Genomic DNA, 13,090 nt, shown 5'->3' with positions numbered 1-13,090 from the left:
TTATTTCATTTTTAAATGGCAGTATTTCATTTCATGACTTGTCTGCGTGTGAGAACCAGGAAGGGAGACCAGAGCGGTGCGGAGGGGGGCGGACGTTTGAAGAAGAGAGGCGCAGGGTGGAAAAGGGGGGGGGGTCCTTCGGTCCTTTCGCTTTAATCCTTGCTTGGATTCCACCTCTGTAGCATCTGGCTGCAGACGCCTCGGTCAAGAAGGGGGGGCAGTGAAATCCTCTTAAGGGTCCAGGGTCGCCCCCTTGGGTGCCCCCAATCCCCAGCTGGGGTCTGGCCACTGTGCCCTTGCAGGCCGAAGGGTTGGAGGTGCTGTGCCAGGGCTGCCAGGAAGCAGGGGAAGAGAAGCTGTGTGTGTGTGTGTGTGTGTGTGTGTGAATTGGCCATTCCAGCCCCCGAGGAAGGGTCACCCCTCTTGCGCTCTCTTCCTGCCCAGGCTGAGCTCTAGAAACGTGGGAGACCCCGAGTGGGCGGTGGGCTGCCCGAGTCAGGAGCCTCCGGTGCCCTGCAGCGTCTTCAGCTGCGGCCTGTCTTAAGGGGGCTGGGGGTGGGGGTGGGGGTCCAGGCTCTTAGCGTTTTGCATACTTTAATTTCCCCCTTCAAAAGAGAACGAACGAACGGCGGCCCCTGGAAAAGCCTCCCTTTTCCTCCACAGGTGCCCTGCCGGAATTGGGAGTTTGATGCCAGGTGATTCCCAGGTATTTCAGATTTTCCCTGTTGGAGAGAGGGAGGGGGGGTGGGGGGCAGGGAGGGGGGCTCCAAGTGCAGAGGTACTGTGTCCTTCACCACCTTTTCCAGCACTAAGTGCATTTACAAATAAACTGAGAATGTGTTTTTATACGAAAAAGCAACCATTATATTCTACTGTGAGAAGTGAGCTCGGCGCTGTATTGTTTTGAAAATGAGAGAAAACAAAAACCTTGGGAAAAAAAAAAAAAGAACCCAGAATCCTTGTCTCCGAATGTCTGTCTTTTTTTCTGCCCCCTTCCCCCCCAGAAGACATTAAATCTAGGCTTTCACTGGATCGGTGTTCTGGATCGTCTTTGCGTGCTGCTCTCGCCCCGTGGACCCCGGGAGCCCTGCTCAGAAGGGAGTCCAGAGCTTTTTTGGGGGCTGGGAGGTCACCTGGAAAGGGGAGCCCACCGGGGGGAGGGTTGTTGCAAGTCAGAACCCTTTGAAAATCGGGGTGAGCCCCATGGAGGAGGTGGGGGGACCGTTGGAGTGGGGAAGAGTAACCCTCCTTCCCCTCTGACTCCCCGTCTTGGGGGGGGCTCCTCTTCACTGTGGCCCTGCCAGCTGTTGGTGGGTGTGAAATGCGCCTCCTGCGTTGGGGGATGGAGGCCCCCCCGTGGCTTTCTCTTCGAAGGGCAGGTGGCGTTCTCGGGAGGGGGGCAGCTTTGGCCTTGCCAGGTCAGGCTCTGGCCCTGGAAGCACCTGAGTACTCAGAAGGTCTTTTCAAGACCGGGGGCGGGGGGATCGGAGGCCGGAATAGGAGGGCAGCTTCTCGGCCCCTTCCCACTTCTTGGCTCCCTGTAAAAGCGGAGGAGGAGGAGGAGGAGGAAGGGAGACGCCAGTTGTCAGCTGCAGTCCTTGTTTTACAGGCTTAGCCAGGGGCCGAAGGCTGCCTCCTCCTCCTCTTCCTCCTTTGGATAGATGTGGGGCGCTGGGGGGGGGCGAGCGGCTGAAAGTCCATTCTGCATTTGTTTTACCTACTCAGCAGAAAGAGACTCTCTGCCTCCCCCCCCCCCGGAAGGCTTCTGGCCCTTAAATACAGACAGTCCAGCCATATGGTACATCCCGCAGTGCGCCACCTGTTGAATGCCCTCCTGCCTATCAGCGAACTTCAGGCGAACCGTTGGGGTTTGCTGCCCTCTTGTGGCCCAGATCCCAACCTGCAGGGAAAGGGAGGGCGGGAGGGAGGGAGGGAGGGAGGGGTACAATGCGGTGGGAGGCTTTCTCTCTCCCAACCTCAGTAGCTTTTCTGCAGTGACCGGCTGGGCAGCGTAAGGGCTATTGCAACCCCGCTCAGAAGCATAGAGAGAGCAGTAAAGATGCTTTGGATTTTATTACTAAATAAATAATTCAATAAAACCTTGTGCAAAATAATACTGTCAGAGGAGACTCACAGTCCCCAGGCAGAGGCAACACCTGAGCCTGCCTGCATGTTTTCGGCCTGCAGGAACGTCACAAAGCAGAGCTAGGCAGGTGGGCGCCTTCACAGGAGCCGCTCTGGAGGATCGCTGGATACCTCCTGAATCAGGGCCCTTAGATCTGCCCCAAAGCCTGTCCCGAGTGCGGAGGTTGCTCGGCCCTCAGATCTGAGCCGCCTCCTTCCTCCAGCTGTGAGGGTAGCTGGGCTTGTGCGTGTTTGCTCCGGTTGAGCGCATGCTGTCCAGGGGCACCACCACCTCGTCCGGCTGAGCATTCTTGTTCAGCTCCACCACACGAGGCACCACTGTTGACCAGCGATCTGCACCCCGCCAGGGAGAGAAGGGGGGTCGTTAGAAGACGGGGGGGGCTGGACGGTGCCACAGACTCCGCACCCCCGGCATTTCTGTGGGGAGCAGAAGAGCCACCCAGCTGCCCCCTCACCTCTGCGCAGGCGCCCCACGGTGTGAGAGAAGCCGTAATACTGGTAGGTGTCATTCTTGCCGGGATCCTCATTGATGATACCCAGGTTCTGGTTCCAGTGAGACCAGTTCACCTCGTCCACCCTGCCAGGGAGAAAGCCCAGTCCTTGGAAGGTCGGCATTCCCCGGCGGAGGTGGGGGGCCAGTCCAGAGGACCAAGGGGTCAGGGGACCAGTGGGCAGGCCAGCCCTTTCTCCACCAGGCGGAGTCTCTTGGCTTAGGGGGCACTTTAAAGGGCATTGACACCCCCCCATAAGTGCCTCTCGGGAACTCTGCTGGGGCTGAAGCTGGGCTCTCTAAAGGATCACTGGATGCAGCCAGCCACTTCCTGAGCCCCCCAACCCCGTAGCCCTTCCAGGTCAGAAGGGAAAGGGAGTCACGAGACTTGGAGAGCAGCTGGATGGCCTCCAGATGTGGAGGGGGCTTCCATGACCATCTGCAGCAGCAGCTCCTCCTCCCCCTGCTCAACCAGACTGGGGGCCCAGTGCTCTCCTCCTCCCCCTCCTCCTCCAGTGGGGCTGACGGTTCTGGCCAGGACTTGGGGGGGGGTTGGGGTCTCTACCTGAAGCACCATCTTCGGTCGGGGGCCCCATCCAGAGACTTCCCCACGGTGACCATCTCTCCCGAGCGGAAGGCCTTCCGGACGAACACGGGGAAGGAGCGCTCGATGTCCAGGATGGTGGTGGCCCACTAGGGATGGAGAAGACCAGGGCGCCTCAGCCAGGCTGCCCCTCCCGGGCTCCCTCCCGCGGCTAAGCCGCCTACCTGCAGCTTCCAGATCTTCTTGCTCTCCTTGGAGACCTGCCCCACCGTCTCCCCCATGAGGGCGATCAACATGTTGAGCAGGAGGACGAAGGTGAGGATGATGTAGGTGACCAGGAGGATGACGAAGACCCCCGGGTACTTGGCGTTCTCGATCATCTCCAGGTCCCCCATGCCGATGGTCAGCTTGAAGAGGTCCAGCAGGAAGGTGCTGAAGGTCTTGCTGTCCCGGCAGGAGGGGTAGGCGGGCGCCGTGCAGTTGGAGCGGTCCCCACGGCAGGACTCGGCACTGGGGCAGGGGTTCAGCAGGGAGACCAGCGCTGCCGGAGGGGGGAGCCTTTAGCCCGGTCTCTCGGCCCCTTCCCTCCTGGCGCGGGAGGAGCCAGAGGCCCGGCTGGCAGGCTTTGCAGGGCGAGGGGCTTACCGGATGCGTAGCCGATCATGAAGAGGACGTAAACCAGGAGGAAGCGGAAAAGGTCCTTGAACAGGATCTGCGGAGGAAGCAGGCAGGTGAGCTCCACCCTTGGGACCTCGGCGGTGCTGGGATGTAGACAGTCCTCGACTTGTGACCACAAGGGGGACCCGGATTTTGATCCGGTGATCCTGGCGATGCTGCGAAGCAGCCCCAGCTGGGTCCCCCCACCGTGCCAGGGCAAAGGAAGGGTGCCTGGCTCTCCCTCACCTTCTGGATCATGATGCTGTAGGTGCCCGTCAGCTTGAGGCCGCGGGTGAAGTAGAGGGCGTTCATCCAGCCCAGCACCAGCGCAAAGACCATGACTGCCAGGTAGGCCTCGATGCCAGCCAGGTAGAGAGCAGCTGCAACCAGGACCAGGACGGAGTAGATGAAGCTGCAGCGGGTGGAAGGCCAGGGCCGGCGAGCAGGTTAGTACACAGCCAGCCGGGAGGGGGGACACCCACAGGAGCCCGTCCACGGGGCCACAACGTGCCCTTTAGAAGACCCTGAAGGGCCGTCCTCTCCGGCAGCTGGCCAAGTAGAGGAGGCTTTGGGGGTCAGTATTAAAAGCCGCCCCAGGGCCCCCAAACACGCGCCGAGCTGACTTTCCCTCTTCCACTCACTAGAGTAACTGAAAGGAGCTGTCGATGAAGAAGGAATTCACCCCCGGGCATTTCTTCATGAACAGATCCTTGATCTGGGGGAGGGGAAAAGACCCCGTTGGAGACGGAAATGGAGCCGCAGCCAAAATCTCCAGGCAGAAGCTGAAAAGGCTGGGGAGGCCCAGAAGCATGGAGGATATTTGGGGGACGGGGGAAGGGAGGGAGAGTCGCAACCCTCCAGTATGCAGGGAAAGGAAGGAGGGATGGGAAGGGGGCTGGAGGAGGAGAAAGGGGGGAGGTTTCCCAGGCAAGAAGACCCCCCCCCACCCGCACTTACATTGGTGAAGAAAAAGAGGACCCCTGTGAAGAGGGTGACGATTTCTCCCGCCAGGCGAAGGTAGTCCGGGGTGGTCGTGTACGGGAACGGGGGCTGGGGGGGGGGGAGGAAAGGAAGGGCGCTGAAGATGAACGCAGAGCCTCGGTGGATGGGAGGTTGCTCAGGTTGTCCCCGGCTGGGACTCTGTTGGGGCATCTCAGAGCGGCAATTCCTGCCCGCATCTGCTCAGGCTTCTTGCAATGGGAGAAGGGGCGGTGTACTCACTGTGCCCTCCAGGGGGCGGTAGTAGGCCACCAAGGTGAAGATAACCATGGCACAGAGGTAGGAGACCACGCTGATGTAGAAGGAGACGGCCCCAAATTTGCGCCACTTGTCTCGCAGCAGCTCGTTGATGGGCTCCACGGCCAGCATCTCATGGCGATTCTGGGCAGGTGGCAAGCGCCCCGTGAGGAGCCAGTGGGCAGAGCCCTCCCACCTATTGAGGGTGCCCCCTTGGGGTCTCCTGCCAGGCTCACCTCAATCTTGCTATTGTAGACCAAGATCTCCAACACGGACACCTCCTCCCCGCAGGTGTCCAAGGAGGAGAGGTCGTAGAGGGAGGAGTAGACGGGCCCATAGGCCCAGTCTCTGAACTTGCGGGAGAGGTGCCGCGCGTCCTCGTCCTTCACCTCCCGGCGGATGATGTGCTGGAACATCTACAGGTGGGGGGGGGGGAAATCGCTCTGATGGACTGAGGAGGGGACCTAGCTGGGTCAAAGGGATCGGGGACAGATTCCCATCCCAAACGGGACCCCTGGAGTCTCTGCGCCAGCCTGATTTAGACTCTCGAGTGAGTCCTCAACTTGGTGCCCTCCACCGGCCCCATCTCACCCCTATCTTTCCGGTCTTGGCCGCCATCATGAGTGGCGAGAGGCCATCATTGTTCAGCAGGGCTTCCAGGTTGGTGTCCGGGAATAGCTTGGCGCACTTGATGAGCAGCAAGTCGTACATCTTGGTGACGAACTTGGTGTTCTCGCGGGTGTTGTCCGCAATGGCCACCAAGGCATGGAGCACCGTGTTGCCCCGCGAGTCCTGCCGCCGGAGGTCGGCCTGCTTGTGGGCGTTCTCCGTCAGGTAGTGGACAATGTGGGGCTGGTTGGTGCAGGCGGCCAGAGAAAGGGGCAGCTCCCCTGTGCAGAAGAGGAGAAATGGGCAGGCTCAGCTCATCCATGACCCCCCCAAACCAGCTTGGAATTGCAGTGGACATGCAGGCTCTTCCAGTGGACAAGCAGCCCCCTTGGCCTTCCTGCCTCCTCTCCCCTTCGTTGTCATCATGGCCCACAGGTGGACTGTAGGCTCCCAAGCCCCTTGGGCATCCGTGGCCAATCTGGAGGAGAAGACGTCCAGGAGAGACCCGCAGGGATTCCCAGAGTCCGGGGACTCCCCCTTGACTCACCAAAGTAGAAGTAGCCGCCCTCGTCTTTGGGCTGGAAGAAACGGCCCCGTGCCTGGGCGTGCACGTCGGCCCCCTTTTCCACCAGCAGCTCCACGTAGTGTTTGCAACGTCGCTCGATCGCGATGTGCAGGGCGGTCTGACCTGAAGAAGCACAACTGTTTGTGGAGAGCCACCCTGCTCCTTCGAGCCCTCCCTGCCCTTCTCATTGCCCCCACAGCTGGGACCCTCTGCGCACTTCCTGCCAGGTTCCACAGGCGTGAAACAAGCACCCGCCGGGACGGGGCTCAGCATACGGAGACCCAGGTCTCCATGCTGAAAACGCATTCAGCCTGTTGCTCCCGAGAGTCACCTCTGATTGTGTGACCCAGTCCAGGCAAATGAAGGTGTCCGGTCCAACACAGCTGTTTTCCAGGCCTTGGCCTTTCAGGTGGTCCCTGCCCCCCCACCCACCCCCGAATGTGGCTCAGAATTAGGTGCCAGTTTATCTGCAATTCTGAGACTGGTGCAGGTAAACGCAGAAGAACCGGGGGGGGGGACTGACTGAGCCTCCTTCGCAGGGGCCTTCAGAGGGGGGCCGTCACCTCGGTAGAAGACGTCTCGGAAGGGAGCGTTGATGAATTCCCGCATGTTGCCCGTTTTCTCGGCGATGTCCAGCAGGAGAGGGATGGTGTCGTTCCGGCCACCGTTGAGGTTCAGCAGGGCCTTCGGGAGACACGTCTTGCCCGTGGAGAGCTCTGAAGCGGGCAAAAGTGGGCAGCTCTGTTACGCCGATGGCTCCCCCTTTCTTCCTGGGCTCCCCCTTTCGTCCTCACAATAGCTCTGTGAGGTAGGCCGGGCCAGGAAGGGAGGCGGTCTTAACATTGCCAGCGGTGCCTCCTCACCCATCTGGGCCCCCAGGCTGCCTTTGCCCCACTGTGGGCTGACCACTGCGAATGTCATGGTGATCATACGCCACCCCACCCCTCTGCTCCACCAGCTGTGGCATCTGGTGGCACCCAGCTGTGGCACCCCACCCTGCCACGCCTGGCACAGGTGCATCAGGCGCTGGCCTCTGTGGCCGCTTCCTCTCAGCAGCACTTTCTGGCTTTCCTGCCTGCTGAAGCAAAACTGGGCCAGGATTCGGAAGAGGCGGTTCTGGAGGGAGCAGAGAGACGGGCAAGGGGGCATCTCCACAGGACCCGATTCCCTGCATTCGATCTGCCAGGATGTGGTTTCCTTTGAGCCCCCAAGACTGGGCTGAGTGGGGCTGCAGTGGGCTTGGGGACGCCTGCAGCTGATGATGCCCCGGTTGCCCATCTCCTCTCCTTTCTCCCCCCACCCTCGCATCCCCCCCCCCCACGAGCCCCCTGCCTCGCCCACCTCGGAACTCCTCATCGGTCAGTCGCTTCTTGTGGCTGAGCAGGAAAGGCAGGAGGCCGTCCAGCCCATCCAGGGAGCCCCGGGAGACGATGTCGAAGAGGATGGGCCGGTTGAAGATCTTGAGGATGGGTGGGGGGTTGGGGGCGGGGCCCTTAGCGCTGGAGGGCTTCTTCCTGGGGGGGAGAAGGCAGCTCAGCACCACCACTGGGGAGGGCAGCAGCCCCCAACCAAGCAGAAGGGAGACCTGCACCCCAAGAGGCCCCGGCCCCCCTACTCACTCCAGGACCCTCTTCCGCCTGCGCTTGTTGTCGCTGGGCAGGTGGCGGTAAGTGCCGTAGTCGAAGAGGGAGTCCATGGGGGCCTTCTTGGGCCCCGGCACCACCGAGGACTCGTAGATGGTGGACTCCAGCAGCTCCATGGGGTTGGGCACCCCCTTCCGGAAGGCCCCGTGGAACTTCATCCGCAGGTTCTGCTTGCCGTCCCCTGAGCCGGGGGGGCTGCGGGGGGCCTCGCCGGACCCAGAGCCCTCCTCGCCCTCAAACAGGTTGGCCAGGGAGGAGAGCGGGAAGGCGTCGCCCTGCGGGGGGGGCTCCTCGGCTGGGGCCTCCGGGGCCTCGCCAGGGCCGGCCTGGGGGCTGTCCTCTGGGTCGGCCATCCTGGGCACAGCTGAGAGGTCTGGCGGAGGAAAGGAGCCCTGGTCAGAAGATCCCCCCTTTTCTCCCCGGTGGAAACCCAGAGAAACCCCCTCCTCCTCCGCCACACAAGGCCCCCACCCCCGACTGGAAATGCCCCCCTGTGCAGCCATGGGAAGCCCGAAGCTTTGGGGGTGTTCTGCCTGTTAGAAAGGGGTCTCGGGGGCTGGGAGGGGTCACCCCTGCTTGGTCTCCTCCTTCCCAATTCTCTCCTGAAACCTTCCCTCACCGAAAGGAAAGGGAAGCCGGGAGGCCGGGAGCCCTTCCCAAGCCTGAAGCGCCCCAAGGCAAAGGGGGCTGCAGACTGGCGGCTGGCCTGGCCTTTTCCCTTTCAACAGAGGCCCCGCTGCCCCCTCCCACCCACCCACCCCCGAAGTAAAGGCCCCAAGACCACCCACCTCTGCTCTCCGTCTCGGCAAAGCCACGCCGGATCAAGGCCCCGTGGCTGGGGCGAAGAGGCAGCGCCACACACTCTTCCCAGATGTGGCTGTCCTGGCTGGGGGCGGCTGTGCCTGACCCACATGGCCCCTCCCTCCCAGGGGGCACAGCCTGCCTGCTACTCAGAGGGGCCTTTGAGAGCCTGGCCACCGGCTGGCCGCTCACTTCGGGCCCAGCCCAGCCAGGAACAAGGAGTGCTTTCACAGCTCCTGGAAACCTCACCCGGACCCCACCCAAAACCCAGACAGGCGGCACTCCTGGAGGGGCTGCCAGCAGCCGTCCTCCTGGGCTCCACTGCAGCCTGGTAGAGGAGACTCTTTCGGAGGTGCCCATTCTCACCAGCGGGGGGGCTCTTGGGGGAAGGGGCACCAGGGGGCAGAAGCCGTGCCGAAGCAACCCTGGGGCAGAATGGTGTAGCCCAGCTCCCTGCTGGGGGGGGGGTGTGTGGATGTGTCCCCCCTGCTTTGAAGGCCTGCCTCCGTCCCTGGAGCTGCCAATCCGAATCCTGCAACGTTCCCAGGCTGCACCAGGGAAAGGAGAGAAGGAGCCCCCCCCCCCAAGAGACCGACCCCTTGGAGTGAGGGAGGGTGACCTGGGCCAAAGGGCCGGCTGAGGAACCTGGGGCTCCCGTTAATGCCTGTGGCTGAACCCCACTGCAACCCCTGCCTCTCATTCCCTGCCCTTCCTTGGCCCAGAGAGAGATCCTACCTGGCCTTCGCCCTCAGGAGTAGAATAGAATGGGATAAGAGAGTTGGAAGGGGCCTTGGAGGTCTTCTAGTCCAACCCCCTGCTTAGGCAGGAAAGGGTACACTACCTCAGTCAAACGGTTATCCAATCTCTTCTTAAAAAGACACCCACCCCCACCCACCCACCCATTTCCCCTTGTACAGAAGCTGGGATCCTGGACTGGGGCGAGCCCAGTGTCCTTAAGCGGGGAGGAGGCTGGCTCTGCCCTGCACCCAGGACCCGGGGAGGCGGGGCACAAAGAGATCCTCCATTGTGATTCACAGCGATGGGCTTCCGGCCGCTTCCACGTCTTCCTAATTTCCAGAGAGTGCGGGGGGGCCTTGGCGCTCCTCGGAAAAGAGCCGCAGGGACTGAAGCAGTTTTGAGGAAGAAAAGAGGAACGGGGAGTTCCGGAGCAAATGGGGAGGAAGGGGGCGGGGGGCGGGGGGAGGGGGGAGCGGGGCTGGGAGAAGAGGAAGCCAAGCCAGGCGGGCTGGGTCGGGCGGGGACAGGGGAGCCCGAAGTGCCGATGCAGCTGCGTCTCTGGAGCAACCAGGAAGCCCCTTGAGACCGGCGATCGGAGCCGCCTCACTAAAGGCGTTTCTTTCCCGCAAGGAAGCCTGAACGGGGAACATCTCTGCGGGAACGGAGCGCGGGGGAAAGTCCCGGGAACTTCAGGCACATCCGGACTCGGAGCGAAGCTGAGCAGCTCCTCGGGGCCCCGGAAGTCCCGGCGAAGCTCTTCAGAGCCGGAGGGGGAGCTCTCCGCCGCCGAGATCAAAGGACGACAAGGGAGGAGTTGGACAAACAAGGGAGGCGGCGGGCCCCTCCGGCAAGCAGCCCCAACCCCCAACCCCCCGGCTCTCTGCCCGGGCTGGCTTCGCCCAGCAGCTCCTTCGCTGGCGACAGAATCAAATGGTGGAACTCTCCACCACAAGATGTGGCAATTGTTGGGGGGGGGGGCGAGATGGGGTCAATTCAGGGGAGAGAAGCCCCGCTGGTTAAACGCCAACCTCCCCGCCCTGCCTTGGATCCCGGCCCCCAAGGAGCCACCGGGGAGGCGAATTTTCTCCTGACCCTTTTGAGACCCTTAAAGGAATCCGAGCCCCCCCCACCCCCCGGGACTCATCTCGAACCTTTCCAGCTCCCCCCACCCCAACCCGCGGCAGTGTGCAACCCGATTTGGGGAGCCGGCTGAGCTGCCCCACCACAGCTTTCCAAAGCTTCCATTTGCAGCCTCACCGCAAGGAGCTTCCTTGCCAGCCCCATTGGGAGGGACGCCTTGTGCAGAGGGGAGGGGCGCCCCCTTCCAAAACAGGAACCCTCGTCTTATTGGGGGCTTTCCAGCGCAGGAAGCCCGGGGTGTGGAGGGGCCTCCAGTCTCCCCAGGCGGAGGGAGGCGCGGTCCATCCCGGCTCGTCCTGCAGCCCCAGAGGCATCTGGGGACAATCAAGCCGGGCCTGAGCTTGGCAGGAAGGCGCAGTTTGTCTCCTCTGATGTGGTTGCGTCGCTGGCAGCGCTGGGGTCTCCGCCCTGCCAGAGAGTCCACAGAGCACAGGATTCCTCTCCAAAATGTGTTCTGTCAGTCTTGGGGGGGGGCTGTGTATGCCCAACCTCCTGGCTGTCCTGCGGCTGAAGGGTTTGGAGAATTCCACAGCTCCTCAAAGGATTAATCAACATGCCCAAACAGGGCTCCACTGGGGTCCTGGAGAGAGGGGAGACTGGAGATCAGCCAGCAGAGCCCAGCGCCTGGTGGGTGGGAAGGCAAGAAGGGCACAAACTTTCGAGGAGATGCCGCAGAAGAGCTGCTGTTGCACCCCTGCAGGAATCCCTGGTCTTGCCTCCTTCAAAAGCGGTGCTGTTAGGGGACCACCGTTCTGTCCCACCCAAAGACATAGAGCCATAACTAGATCCGTGGAGCTCGGGAGTGGATCTCCATAAAACGCGGGGAGTGGATTCTGATCCTGCCCAGAAGAAAAGCGCTCCTGCAGGGCCAGGCCAGTTTCCTTCTGCAACTGCTCTGCCCCTCGCGGTGTGGAAGTGACCCTGAAGGGCAGAGCCAAGATCTCCGAGCGGGACAGAGTCGGGGGCTCGCCTGCATCGGAGCTGAAACCGGACTTACGCTCTTAAGCGCCGACAGTCGCTACTCGGGAAGAAAGCCCATTTCCAAGCCGGCTGGACCAGATTCCAAGCTGGGGCGGGTGGGGGTGTCACCGACTGGCCCCTTCAGCTTCGGGACTATGGTGTGCGGGGGGCGCACGGGGGAGGCTCTCTTAAGCCACGTTTGCCCGTTTGAGTGGCGCCGAGTTCTTCAGTTTCTGTCCCGGACTGCAACCAACGGTTCTCGCCGGGAAAGGCACCACAAGAGCGAATCCCGCCTCCCCAAAGTCCGGCACTGGCCTCCGAGGCTGGCCCGGATAGGTGGCCTCACGAGTGCCCAAACCTGCGCCTTGCAGAACGCCCCCGTTGAATCTCTCTTCTTCCGACCTCGAAGGGCTACAGAGGCAGCGCCTCCTCCCCCAGTCGGGCTCCGGAGGAAAGCGCCTGGGGCTCTTTGGACTCCTTTAGCTGTCCTGGCTGGGGATTATGGGCGCTCGAGTCCCGGAGGGCTGGAGGGGGAGGTCAGGGCCCGAGAATCAGAAGCCGCCGTCAAAGGGCCCTTCCTGGAGCCGCCTTCCCTGGACGTGTCCAGCGGGAGCGGGGGGGCGCAGCCACGCCCCCCCCTCCCGACCCCAGCCCAGCCCCTTCCTCCCAGGCCGGACGTGCCCTGCTCACCTCAGCGCCGGGTCCCCCGTCTCACCCGCCGAAAATCCCCCGGCGCCGCACAGGCTGCTCTGGCTTCAGCTCCCGCGGAGCGAAGGAGTCCAGGCGCCCCCGAGCTGCCCGGACCATCCTTGCGGAGACGTCACTCACCAGACCCCCCCGTCTGTCCTGGGGGGACACACTTTCGCTGGAACGCTCCAGGTGTTCTCAAGAGCAGCCACCCCGCCTCCCGCTTTCACGGATGGCCCCCCTGGAACGCCCCCCCCAAACCTTAGGACAAGCCCAGAGACAGGCGAGGGTCCCCTCTCGGGGGGGCTGTGAGGAAGGAAACCCCTCCCCCAAAGCAAACCAGAGCAAACTTGCCGGCTGCCTCAGAAAGGATCCCCTGCAGGTGGGGAAAGGAACAAGGCGTGGCATGAGGCCCTCTTCTTCCTGGAAAGGCTTCCAAAACTTTTGCGCACCCACCCAGCTCTTCACTGCCTGTTTGTTACCGGTACCTGGCAAAAATAAACGGCCGAGGGTGGAGCTCAGGCGGGGCTAGAAAGAGCCTTTTAACGGCGTTATTATTTTCTTCCCCCACTTTCTGCCGAAAGTTGCAAGCAGGTGGGCAGAAAACTGGCAAGGGATTGAGAAGAGGAGTAAACGTTGCAGCCCTGAAGGGGGGAGGAGATGGCGGGGGCGTCTTCCCAGCCACTCTGGATTCTTGCGGGACAGGACAGGACTGCAACGCCCAAAGGCTGAGAGGCTTGTGGGGAACTACAATCCCTCCTCTGGGCTCCTTGGGTGAAGGGCCACCTTCCCACCCATTCTCTGACTCTGGGCCTGGCAGTTCTCCCCTCCCTCCCCCCTGCCCCCTCCCTCTGGCTGGGCTGGTGGCTTTAGCA

The 13,090-nt window shown here is 62.2% G+C and overlaps 1 protein-coding gene across 2 annotated transcripts; it reads right to left on the bottom strand.

The window, feature by feature from the left end:
• Window positions 1–2,054: 2,054 nt before the first annotated feature.
• Window positions 2,055–12,599, bottom strand: TRPV4 (transient receptor potential cation channel subfamily V member 4). Of its 2 annotated transcripts, none has more exons than XM_026719294.2 (16): window positions 12,219–12,599; window positions 7,866–8,262; window positions 7,588–7,760; window positions 6,810–6,962; window positions 6,229–6,369; window positions 5,664–5,962; window positions 5,309–5,488; window positions 5,058–5,216; window positions 4,794–4,886; window positions 4,478–4,551; window positions 4,083–4,248; window positions 3,825–3,891; window positions 3,404–3,720; window positions 3,201–3,328; window positions 2,601–2,722; window positions 2,055–2,478 (listed from the first exon to the last, which is right to left on the bottom strand). In XM_026719294.2, the coding sequence occupies exons 2-16, from the start codon at window positions 8,240–8,242 to the stop codon at window positions 2,321–2,323; spliced, it is 2,607 nt and encodes an 868-aa protein (XP_026575079.2). In that variant the 5' UTR covers window positions 8,243–8,262; window positions 12,219–12,599; the 3' UTR covers window positions 2,055–2,320. The 2 variants fall into 2 exon arrangements, with proteins under 2 accessions (XP_026575079.2, XP_087769071.1); XM_087912945.1 differs by having other exon boundaries at window positions 12,357–12,595.
• Window positions 12,600–13,090: the final 491 nt, after the last annotated feature.

This window comes from Pseudonaja textilis, chromosome 15, assembly GCF_049901715.1.
Source record: "Pseudonaja textilis isolate UNSWEBS1 chromosome 15, rPseTex1.2, whole genome shotgun sequence".
NCBI lineage: Eukaryota > Metazoa > Chordata > Lepidosauria > Squamata > Elapidae > Pseudonaja > Pseudonaja textilis.
Note: the sequence above shows the minus strand (reverse complement) of the source record. Positions and strands in the feature narration are given on the sequence as shown.